The sequence below is a fragment of the Paramormyrops kingsleyae genome, chromosome 4, assembly GCF_048594095.1.
Source record: "Paramormyrops kingsleyae isolate MSU_618 chromosome 4, PKINGS_0.4, whole genome shotgun sequence".
Taxonomy (NCBI): Eukaryota; Metazoa; Chordata; class Actinopteri; order Osteoglossiformes; family Mormyridae; genus Paramormyrops; species Paramormyrops kingsleyae.
The window spans coordinates 33,012,588-33,024,979 of NC_132800.1; the positions used below are offsets into that span (position 1 = coordinate 33,012,588).

At 43.0% G+C, this 12,392-nt stretch overlaps 1 protein-coding gene across 1 annotated transcript; it reads right to left on the bottom strand.

Annotated features, from left to right (window-relative positions):
- Positions 1-293: 293 nt before the first annotated feature.
- Positions 294-6,547, bottom strand: thoc1 (THO complex 1). The gene is made up of 21 exons (XM_023815702.2): positions 6,413-6,547; positions 5,937-6,010; positions 5,739-5,799; positions 5,574-5,643; positions 5,342-5,460; positions 5,167-5,215; positions 4,811-4,906; positions 4,585-4,667; positions 4,068-4,138; positions 3,741-3,849; positions 3,198-3,332; positions 2,985-3,085; positions 2,741-2,807; positions 2,452-2,502; positions 2,150-2,220; positions 1,921-2,016; positions 1,644-1,709; positions 1,412-1,495; positions 960-1,107; positions 772-859; positions 294-656 (listed from the first exon to the last, which is right to left on the bottom strand). Exons 1-21 carry the CDS (start codon positions 6,458-6,460, stop codon positions 379-381), a joined length of 1,965 nt encoding a protein of 654 aa, XP_023671470.2. The 5' UTR covers positions 6,461-6,547; the 3' UTR covers positions 294-378.
- Between the last annotated feature and the right edge of the window lie 5,845 nt (positions 6,548-12,392).

Here is a 12,392-nt window from a genome sequence, read left to right on the forward strand (position 1 = left end):
TGGTCCCTTTCTTTTCCCGTGAGCGTGTCGTGCGGCTAGGACCCCACCCCGCTTCCAGGGCCGGCCGGCCGCGGTCCTTGCTTGTGTGTGTTGCTGCCTGACGTTCTCCTCGTAACTCCTCTTGTAAGTCTGCGGACGGAGTGGGCCTTAACCTTGTCCTACGTGATTGATTGCTGGCTTTTCGTAAATGGGCACAAATAAACTGCTCTATGAACACTGGCTGTCTAATTTGAATGACTTGGAAGCCCCCCCCCCCCCTTACCTCCCAACATGTTGCGCTTGGGGCAAACGGGTACTTTTACAAAAACATTTATTTAACGAATGACGGTATACAGTAAAAGAATTCGCTGTGGTCGGGCGCACAGGGACACGTCCTGCCTATGTGTCACTGAGAGCCTCTGTGAAGCTGGAGAACCCTGCCGCGTTCAGTGCCGTGATCAGGTTCTCCACCGTGGCCTGGCTGCCTTCCCTGTCCTGCCACGCCACCAGCAGCAGCTTGGCCTGCATGTCCGCGTCCTCGCTCTCCGTCTCGATCTCCCGCACCTCGGCCGCCTTCATCTCCAGCTGCGTTGCCAGCGTCTTCCACTGGGAGCCCAGCTTCGCTGCTACTTCATCCATCTGTTGGTTGGATACAAGCTTGTTCTGGATTCCGGGGCCTAGAGGCAGAGGAAAAGTACACCTGAAATGGCATTTCTACTGAGGGATTTTCCAACACCCATTAACACAGTAGGGTAAAATGGCGTAATTGAGGGAAACTTGAAACAAACTCACTATCATTGCTCTCCTTCAGGAGATTATCGCCATTGTCGTCATCCTCTTCTTCCTCGCCAGTTTTTATTTCTTCAGATGGGAGATCTTTCTGAGGTGGGGCAGAACAGAAGATAGGATTTAATCGAGCTTGGCTACAGCCCACCTGGGGGATGCCTTGAGGGCAAGTGATGACAGGCTCACGCCCTCACCGGAAGCTCTTTAGCCAGCTTGATGACCATGCTTTCCAGGTAGTCCGCCAAGCTCTTGAACTGCTGGTTCGTGGGCTGGAAGAAATGGGGACTTCTCCGGGACAGCAAGCGCAACGCCCTCCAGCCGTAGTTGGAGTTTCTCACCACCCTGTGGGAGGGGCATAAGCTTAAGGCCTGCTGTGAAAGCACCACAATGCTGCACACATCACAGAGGCCAAAGACCACCACAATGCTGCACACATCACAGAGGCCAAAGACCACCACAATGCTGCACATCACAGAGGCCAATGACAAATTAAAAGCTTTGCAGTCCTATGATAAGTGGCCAAGGACGAACATCTGTAGGAGATTCAGAAAGTTGATTTAACGACAACCAAATCTGAGGGTTAGTAATGCAAGACAAACTGAATGATGTATTGCAGCAATGGAGACAAGTGTCTACGTGTTCATACTTGTACTCATCCTCCACCATATTGGCTGGGTCGGCCTGCTCGATGGCCGCCTCGAAAAACTCTTCGAGAGACGGCATGAACTCCCTAAGGGGGGGAAAAAAAATGCTGCATTATATTCACACTGTGAAGTAAATTTAGCCCTGTGCAGGTGGAATTTCAAGCTGCTGATTAAAAGTGATGATAAATACAGAGTTTGGCTCCCCACAGCATGACCAAACCTCATTCCACACACCTGCTGTCTGACTTGCAGGCGTCCATGTTGTCATGGTTGAGATTCCAGAGTCGTGTCAATTCATCACTGCAACAGAAGTAAACCTCAGCGTGCTTGAATAATTCAGTACATTCCTTTTTCTAACAGGACTGGGGGGGTTTCCATTGTATAAACAGACACCCTATGTTACGAGGGGGCAAGGTTGATATTCAGAATATTTACCAATACTCGTATCTCATAAAAGCATCAATGAGTTTTCATGACTAACACCTTAAAATAGGACTGAACGTCTACTGACTTGCCCATGAAGATCTTCCGGTCAGGACCCTTCCCCAAGAAGTCCTCCGGCGCCGGTCGCTTACGAGTCGGCCTTGAGGGCTTCGCGTCAGCAGGCCTGAAGCAGGTGAGGTAAAGAGAATGTTCACGCCGGTCTTCAGCCTTCAACTGCAAGCCGCACGACGAGATCCCAAAGAGGTCCATGCTGACCATGTAGCAATGAGCACCGCGCCGGAGGAACAAGCCATTACCTTTCCTTCACAAAACTTGGACAGCCTTCATTTTTCCACGCATTCCAGTTCTCCTCATTGTTCAAAATGTGCTGTAAAGACATAGCCGAGACTGACACCTCTGAATATTTCTGAAGTGTTGTGTAAAAATATACAATCCACTTTTGCTAAGGTTCAGGGTACAAATCACTCAAGAAGATTCCCCATTAAACGTTCTGTACAGTTAATATAATTATGCTAAGCATTATTTAGGTGAAGAAAATGTTTAAAACTCCTGTATTTTATAATAGTTCTACCATCTTCAGTTTCATCAAGAGGCCTACCTCCACCGTGTTGGCAAATTTGTCTCCATCAGGTGGAATTTCTCTGAGCAACTGCAAAGGAAAGGTTGTGCTGTTAAACAAAGATGCTTTGGGTAGACACCCTTCTGTGCACCAGCAGGTGTCTGCCACAAAAAGGAAACATCTCCCCTGGGTAATAATTAATTCCAACTCTCAGCCTATTGGGTAATTAATCAGAAGTAATTACTATTCTTTGGATAGAAGCAATAAACCTGGATTGAAAATTTTCACCAAGAGCTATTTAAAGACAACTGGGGATGAAAGAACTGACCTGGTAAACCAGTTTGCTGGTTTCCTCCATCCATAGGCACTGGTCATCATTTAAAACACAATTGGAGCTGAGGAAAGTGAGTTGCAACATTTGAACAAACATACGAACAAACATACAACATGCTCATTACAAAAGGCCATTCTGATAGTTGGCAATCTGTTTTTACTAAACTATAGCTGCATTATGGGATTTTTAGGATCTATTCAACATTCCCAAAAACACAGGAGAGAGAAATATCCCCTACCTTTTGAACTTGACCTGGCCTTTCAGATACTGGAAGAGGATCAAATACTGCAGGAGAATGTGGCGTCGGAAGTTACCGTCACTTAGCTGCAAGTCCATCAGCTGTGCGGAGGGAGGACAAGACAATGAGGGCCAAATAGCCTTCGCCCAAGGATATACAGTAAATGTTAGCATCTAGAAAGCCGGTGTTTTCAGACTGATAATAGCACAGCACCTTCTCACTGGTGAGGAATTTCGCAAAGTACACATGCTCTCCTCCCGCTGTCCTGAGCTCTTCCAGTTTCCGCTTCGACGCCTGTGTGTCGTCCAGTTTGTAGCTTTTAAACACCGCCAGGGTCTCATCCGAGTACTGCGGGACACAAATGAGAATGTTACTGAAAAAGCAGCCGGTTTAACAAAGAGGCTCCCCACCGGAGAGTGAGCCTGGCATATTAGCTTGTTCCTCGCCTGAACTGCTCTAGTAAAAACATGCACCTATATTAAAAATGTATTTTTTTTAAGCAATGGATAAGCAAAAACTGCAGATGACTGATGAATATCTTATATATATGGAAGTAGCTCAAATGGACCGCTGTCTTGGTCAATTTGGCCCGAACATGCCATTAAAACAAATATATTATGAGGCTTAAACTTTTACATTTCTTGAGTACAGATTAGCATTAAACAGTCACTGATTACATTCGCACCAGTATCTGGCCGTTGCTTTGTGCATGGGTACAACGACACGAGTCGTGGTACAAGCGTCTGAGAAGGGCACCTTCAGAAAGGTCATCCAGGAAAACTTGTCGTAGCACTGCACTGGGTTCCTGAAGTAGTCTTGCAATGTCCAGAACTTTCTATACAGGGCGTAATCAATGGGAACGGTGCTAGAGAAGAGGACATAAAAAGAATGACTTTCTTAAAAAATAAAATCAGGATTGCACACATTTTATTACGTAACTGACTGCATGGCAAATTCAGCCTTTCCTATAACTTACACTGATGTCCTTAACCAAATATTCATTAAGATAACACTTCTACATTGTCCCACTTGACTACCCTTTTGTTTACCAGGGCTGATGTTGTCACAGAGAGCCCCTCTTACCAGGGAGTCGGCTCCTCGTCTCCCATCTCACCCTCTTCCACTTCCATACCCTCCTCTTTCTCTTCTGTGTGCTGTGAGGGTGACAAGAATGCAAGTGTGACCACTCCACCTTAAAATGCCACAACTGTGACCCACAGAGACAAAACAATGACAAACACAATGGAATCGGCACATGGCTACATGCTGTTCCCTTTAGTGTCGTTGCTGCGAATGCTACTCTTACGGCAATTGTTTTAATACAATGTGCACAGTTTCTGTAACATTGTAATTTGTACCACATCCTTAAAAAAATTTAAATAATAATAAAAACATTTTCTCCAATGTGCTATTGTCCTGTACTTCATATCTGAACCACGGTCAACTATGGTATATCTGTAGATACTGGCAATCACGTGTTCGGAGTTCTAGAACAAGCCTGCTGTTGGGTTCCACACAACTGCTGCTTGGTTCTTTTTAGGTTGCACATCACAGGAATGGGCAGCTTTTAACATGCAGCATATTCAGAGTGGACACCAACCTTCTGACCAAGAGTGCTCTCCTGCTCATTCTTGTTGAACACTGTGATGTTGTCAAGGTTAAACTGGCTCTGCAAGTTCAGACCTGAGGGCACAGAAACAGGCAAGCAAAATGAATACTTCAAGACAAATATATAAACAACACACGAATAAATCACAGATGTCACCTTACGCTGACGTCTGTTAACAAATACACTGAAATCAAAGGGCAGAGTAATCCCTCCCTACCGGATTTCTCCGACAGGGGAAACAGTCGAGCCAGAAATAGCTGGATCCGGCCGCAGAAGACAGTGTTCTGCGTTTTGGACAGACGCCTCAGGAGATCTGGGCAGGGAGACACAAACATATGCTTATTACCGATGTGCCATACATTTATGGAGCATAAACAGTGATCAAATGACAGCTCACTTCAAGATATGTAAACTGGAAACAATAATAATATACCACACCTGCAGCAAGTGATGTTTGTAATACAAATTTAAAATGCACTTTAATAGGTACTGGAGCATTTTGTGTACTCTGTTGCTGAGGCTTTAATGCTTAACTCGGCATGAAACATAGTTTAAACTGGTATAAAACCTTACCATTGCACATCCTTAACAAGTAGTTCTTCCCAGCAGTATAAAATGAGCTCTAGAAGAAGACACAGAATGTTACGAATAGGGTCTCCAAAGAACCAAAGAGCAGTTGTCATATATCTTTGCATGACAAAAAAAACAGGGATGCATCATAAACCATCCCAACCCCCCGCCAACTTACAGATTTCCACGTAGAGACGTTCTCCTCAACAAAAGTGAATATTTTGTCACACTGGTCGAGAGGAAGACAGTCAAGCACATCTCCAAGCAGGAGGAAAGGGGTTGTGGCTGAGCAGATACCTGCAGACCAGAAGTAGAGTTTCATTCCAAGGTTTTACAACTTCTGGCATTTGCCTTGACTTCTATCTAGGCAGCCACAAAGAGGCAGTCAGATACTGGTTGTGGTAACATACCTTCAGTGACTCCATCAATACTGAGGTAAATGAGCGACAGGAAATCATCACAGCCAGTGTTCTGTTTCACCTAGGGAATACAAAGTTGCCATGCCAAATATTAACCATGATACCCACTTTATATGTTTCATTAATTATTGATATTAATAACCAATTTCAGCTTACAATTACCCCCTCCAACACCCCTCGAAGGGCCTGATCGAACGTTGTCTTCTTCTCCGTCTCACTGGGGGGGAAAAAATCGATGGTCTCTGGTTACTCGTTAGTCACCCAGTGACTAGCTAAACCTTAATGAGTGCGAAAACTATGTACCGACCGGAAAGACACGCAACACTTCGTTAATTAGATAGATAAAACTCTTACTTTCCGGATAGCTGGTTGAATATGTTTATCAAGGGTTTGATGGTCTTACTGTCCAACGCACTTATAGTTGCAGCCTTGGAAAAAAGACAGACACGTACGTTTACTGAATGAAAGATAATAATCAATGCGAATCAATAATCGATACGGGTATGCCATGACACAGACAAGAAAGCGTAAGAAATCTAAAGCATCATGGTCAGATAGCGTGGCCCTGGAAACCAGTCTATGGACACGTTTCAGAAAATGAAAGCTAGATAACGATCGTTAACTTAACTTCGTTAATACAAAGACATAAACTGCCCCATCACATACCAAAATGTTAACAAAACAGCCCACCGTGCTAACTAGCCGGCTAGCCGGGATAACGCACTCATATTCAAACGTATGCAAACTTTGGCAAATTCATTTAAGAGACGATAACCCAGTTTAGCATACACAAGCGGTGGATTGGCATGCTTAAACTGCATAACCCTTACCGTAAATTTATCTTTGGCTTCATTAAAATTGAACACAGACGGAGACATCTTTCACACAAATATAGTGCGATGCAGCGAAACACTGCGATCTTCCGTCGCGGAAAAAGGGCGCCGGAAATGACGCAAAAAACAATCGCCCATAAGGTTGTACCGTTACCTGCCATAATAGATCTATTCCTTACTCGTATCATCTAGGTGTATTAAAGAAATAAATCAGTTAAATGTCAACTTTATTTGGAAGAACAAGCATAATTATATAAGGAAAATGGATATCATTAAAAACTATAAAGATGGGGAAATTGTTGATTTTGATGTGATGGATTGAGTTATTAAAATTAATTGGCTCGAGTCTTTCATAAGGAATAGTAATCTACCCTACTTTTCATGTACCTCAGTACTTTGACCAGTTGGTGGGGGATGTTGAATTTTTACTGAACTGTGATATCCGTCACACTTTCTGCTTTTCACCAATATGTGTTGTTAATATTGGAGGTCTACTCTATAAGCACAATTTTAGCCCACATGATGTTCCAATATGGAACAATCGGGTGATTTTGAAAAGGTAGCCCGTATTTGTTAAGAGCTGGCAGGAGAGAGGTATATGGTCAGTGATTCATCTAATGGATGAATAAGGTAAGTTACTGGGACATGAGGATTTTAATAAGAGATATAATCTGAATTGTTCTTTAGCGGAATCCTCTACCTACAGCATTTCTGCACTTATCTAGAGGCTTTGGGAATAATCATAGGCCAAAATTGCAGAAGTTAATTATTGACAAATTGGATTTGTTGGACAAAAAATCTAATATTACTTTTTTCAAGAAAAAGTTTCATTAACTCTTTATATCCTGGGCCAGCAAAAAGTAATAGAGATTTAAGAGATTATGGACAACTGGAAATTAAATCCATAAGAACAAAGCATTTAAAATAACCTGTTGCTCCAAAAGTGAAAGAAATGCGTTTTAAAAATCAAAAGGGTTTCTAACATTACATTTTAATTTGGAGGTATTGTGTGATTCGCAAATAGAGACGACTGACCATTTGTTTTATAATTGCATAAGTGTCCATAAGTTGTGTTTGGATGTATTTGACTGGCTGTGGAGTTTCCTTCTCTCAAGGTTATTCGATATGGTTATGTATTACGAAACAAAAATATTGAGTTTTTGGTTAATAACATTGTTACTATGGTATAGTTTTTGTACATAAATGTAAATTTACGAAATCTCCTCACCTTCCATAATGAATGGAAGGAGGTGTTGTAGGACTGTAGGTAATACAAACTACAGTATATCGCTTGCCCCGAAGATGTTCCGAGATGACACTCTAGAGGGCGCCAGCACTCAGTCCGGAACATAGTGAAATCGGCTGGTTAGAAGATGGACAGAAGATGGCGCCCTAGGCTGTCGCTTTTGTCGCCTAATGGGTTAAATGGCACTAAACAGCATTTAAGATGCCTGACCACGGAACGTCTTAGGACATGGAGAACACAGGGTAGGGTTTGAACCGCTAACAGTGGAGGTGTAAGGCAATTGTAGCCGCCATTACGACGTAAACAGTGAATTATCAGAATGTAACGTGATGCTTTAAAATTCTATTTACATGTTAACAATAATGAAATAAGTTATTGACACTTAATCTCACTCTCAAACTCACCAATTATCATCAGAAGCATTAATTTTTAGAGTAAAGGGGATGCTTTCGGTCAGTTGTTCTATTACCACTAGGTGTCACTGTCGTGTCACTATTAAAATAACGAATCGCCGCTGCTTCTAAGTACAAGAAAAATATACACAGGAGGTGTGACGCTGTAATCGGAATGTGGGGATCCCTCGCATCATCGATCAGTGGAAAACCTCCCAAAAGCACAAACGTAGATTTCTGATTGTTTTTTGTCGGAGATTTAGTACGTGTGTGCACGTATTTTTCAACAAACGTCTCAGGCGCTAAAAGAAATACGTTGCTGTGAATATGCGGGTGTGACAGTAAACTTTATCACGAGGCGTGCGCCTGTATGCTTGTGTGAGATAAGTGTTTCTTATGTATGCACATGTATGCGATCAAAACCTTCGGGTGTGACAAACAGCTTTTTTCGTTCCGTTTTTAAACATGCAGTCCTGGGGCCGTGCCTGATGCCCCATGTTTCCTGGGATAGTTTCCAGTCTTGAATTAGCGGCATGGAATTTGGATGGAACATCACGCAGAGCGTATCGGGCAGTCAAATACCTCCAATTTAGGTTTCATCTTCACGGCCTTAATGAAATATACGCTATAAATATCATAAATATTTTGACATGCATTGTGCATTATGTTGTATGCTTAGGTTTTTCTTTATGGGTACTGCAGGAATAGGTATCGATTTACATTATTGAAGGATAACGCTGATTAAAAACTGACTAACGCTGATAAAATTGCACTAATATATAACTAAATCTAAAAAAGGTTAAATCTCTTAACTAGCATTTTGATTATGATTTGTTAGGGTTAGGGTTACAGAACGTCTTATAAGCAAGGGATTATGAGTAATTATTGTGGATTACATCTGCCTGAAAACTGTTAAGCCCATGATGGAGGATCTGACGGTTTTGCTACAGAAGACAATTTGGTAACACTTTACTTGAGAGGCACTTAGTTACTGAGTTAAAAAAAATATAGTGACTCCATGAAATACATGAACCGATTGATTCATAATGGGGATCAGTGTGTAACTAACACATAGGGATCAGTGTGTAACTAACACATAGTTTCTGGCTAATTAATACATTAAATAAGAGTACCACTACATTATTTGTGTCCCCTCAAGTAAATTGCTGCTGGTATGTGGTCTACAGTCACATGATCCTGTTTTTTAGGAATGGGCTGTTCTAAGGCACCTCCTGCATTAGCACCTCTGGTGCTGCTGGCTGTCTGGCAGAATCGCCAGTGAAATACCCAGAAACAATCAGTGTGATTTGGTAAAAGTATGACCTATGTAACACTGTGATGTAGCATAACAGTTTCTGCATGCTCCTGTCCATCTGTATAATAGATTTAAAAAAAAAAATTCAAGCTGTGAAAGCAGTCATTGGTAACAACAGTACTAAGTGAATAATGATACAATTATAACTCTGGAACCCATTTTGGCTGTGCGGTTTTGTTTCAGTATCTCCATGTGAAAGTCCTTTGTGTTATTTATAATTGGTCTGAGAATCCCCCCCCACCACTCCTTCTTTTTGTAGGGGCAAAAGGTCCCTGGCGGGGCCAGATTTCGGAGTATCACTCTCTGTCACAATTAACGCACTCTTGTTGGGTTGGGGTCCCCACGTCCACGGACTGGCACACGGCTGTTGGCGCGGGAAGCGGGCCTTCGGCTCGGCTCAGCCCGGCCCCGTCACGGGGCCCGCAGGACCTCAGGCTTAGTGGAGCGCAGCGAGATTCACTGTGTTGTCAGCCTGTGGGGGGGGGGGAGTGATTTTGGCTCATGTGTTTGGTCAGCATGGTAGTTTTAGTGTTTGTGGAGAGATAAGATAGTGTCAAGAAGCTGACACGAATGTGCAGTTAGCTCTAGAGCAGTACATCGTTTTTTCAGCTGCGCTTGTGACATTGCGAAGTCTTCAGCGTGCAGTTAGACAGCTCCTCCTTCTAAGCTCACCTGAAATGCCAGCCCCCCCATTACACACTCACACACACACCCTTTTTTCAGTCCCCTCTGTCCATATGTGTGCTGCTCACTGCACTATTCACCTACATCTCATAGAATTGTAAAACTTCCAAAATGGCTTCATAGGTTATTTTCCGTATGTTCCGTTGATAAAATTCACTTGGGGAATCAGCTTTTTAACTGCAAACTGTTCAATGTTTAACTGTGATACTTGTAAAAGTTTTGCAGATTGCGGATGTCTTAAATGCCACTGTCAACAAAGCACAGATTTCACCTTAGAAATAATATATTTGTTAACCTTGTTTCCAGAAACTTGGTGTGTGCTGAAATGTATAATTTTTTTGGATACAAAATAAAGTGTACTGCTAAATTAACTTTGCAATACTTGTTGAACAAAAGCATTTAAACCCAGTGGGAGATACTAAATCTGGTTTGTACCTGCATTTTTAATTCTGGAGCTCATAAGAGTGATGTTCATTTGTTCAGACTCAGATGAAAGATGAAAAAGAAGGGATTCGGCTTGTAGACCAGGGTTACTATTGTCAACAAAAACTAAAACTGCAAGGGTACAACTTCATAAAATGAAGTAAAAGAAGATGTGAAAATAAAAGAACTAAACGAAAACTATAAACGTTGCTTCCAAAACAAACTGAAATAAAATGAAATCTGGTATCAGATACCTTTAATTGCATTTTTATTAATATTTACCTTGAGTACTGATTTGTTTATTGTTAATATCCATTAATAACGCCAGGAAAAATTTTTGCCCATTTTGAGGACAAAAGTATATAATGTGCAGTGTGAATTCATTAAGGATTCACTAAAGATCAGACACATAACACTGCAATACAATTTTAAGTGTATCCCTTAGAAGTAAAATATATAGAAACTAAATGCAAATGTATATTTAAAATAAAAACCAATAAACCACACTGAAAACTAAATTGGATTTCAAGTGAAAATTGAAAATAATATAGAAATAAAAACTAAATAAAAACAATCTAAACTATAATAAGATGTTGCAGACAGGAGGAACCTTGGGGGAAAAAATGAGAGCAAAAATGTTTCTTACTGCCACAATGTGTAGGTACAGCAAAACAGAGTTTGTTTATTAGGGTGAAGTACAATGTTAGGACCTCAAAGGTCAAACACACACAGGAAGAAGAAGCTACTTACTGGCACGGACGGTGGGCTATGGCAGAAGACAATATGGTACTCGGGGCCAACACAATGGGGAGCCGCGCCCCATCTTTAACAAACTGCTCCCACAGCCCCTCTGAGACATTACCATGTAACCAAGGATGTTATGCGGCCAGGAAACAACAAGGGACAGATGTGTATCGCCCAGGTCCTGGGGAGGCAGACCGAGCCCCCTGACTTTCTGTCCCACCCTGACCCGAAGCTTCCAGATCACTCGCGTGGAGTGTAAGGTAGCCCAGATGTGGCCCACTAAGAACCCCCCGCCCCCCCCCACCGCCCTGTCTAGTCGTGGCTCTGGCTGCATCTAATATCACTCGTTAGCTTGTCACTCAGCGCCTTGTCCTTTCGCCGAAAGTAAACAAGGGGTAAAAAATAGCTCTGAGTGCCTTGCTTCCAGCACAAACGTGGCCGTGCCCTCCGCGTTATCGCCACAGCCCCGCACGCAGGAATGGAGAGGCCGAATTTCAGAGCTACAGAGCAAGTGCATCAGAGGTAATGACACCGACACAAAACATTGAATGACAGGCATGTTAACGGCAAACTATCAGCTGCACAAGCCTCTTCCTTCCCTTAATCAGGCGCTTGGCCGAGGATCATTTGCACAATGTATATAATTTGCTGCCAGGATTTCCCGCTTTTAAACTCTTTATGAGTACACGCAGTGTGGTGAAGCGTGGGTCATTCAAAACCCCCGGGGCTGCTGGGAAGGCGTCATGCGCACGTGGTGCGCTACACTGCACACGCTTCTTCCAGGAAACCATGGAGAACCTTTTGATTTCACCCTGAAGTGATGACCAGATTCACCATATCGTTCAATTTTTAGGCAAACAGCCACATTGTCATGCCCTGCTCGTCCGATCCTCCCGTGTGCCACGCCCCCCCTCACTGCCTCGTGTGGAATCCCCGTGTTACCAGCTGTGTCTAGTCTTGTTCAATGTAGTCTGATGTATTTAAATACCTCCCTGTTCGTCTTTTCCCACTCCTGTCATTGACGCTGCTACCTGTTTTGTCCCGTGTGCCTGACTGTTTCCCCAGTAAAACCATTGTTTCCCCAATAAATCCCTCGCTTCCCCGACTTCCTGGACTCCCGCTCCTCTGTCTCCGCTCTGTGCCCATTCCCCACGTAACACACATACAGAGACA

Coding starts and splice junctions, on each gene's coding strand:
- thoc1 (XM_023815702.2), bottom strand. CDS start 6,460: ATGTCTCCGTCTGTGTTCAATTTTAATGAAGCCAAAGATAAATTTACG. Junction 3,333..3,740: donor CCTGGATGACCTTTCTGAAG/GTGCCCTTCTCA, acceptor TGTGTCCCGCAG/TACTCGGATGAGACCCTGGC. Junction 860..959: donor AGCTGGCTAAAGAGCTTCCG/GTGAGGGCGTGA, acceptor GCCCCACCTCAG/AAAGATCTCCCATCTGAAGA.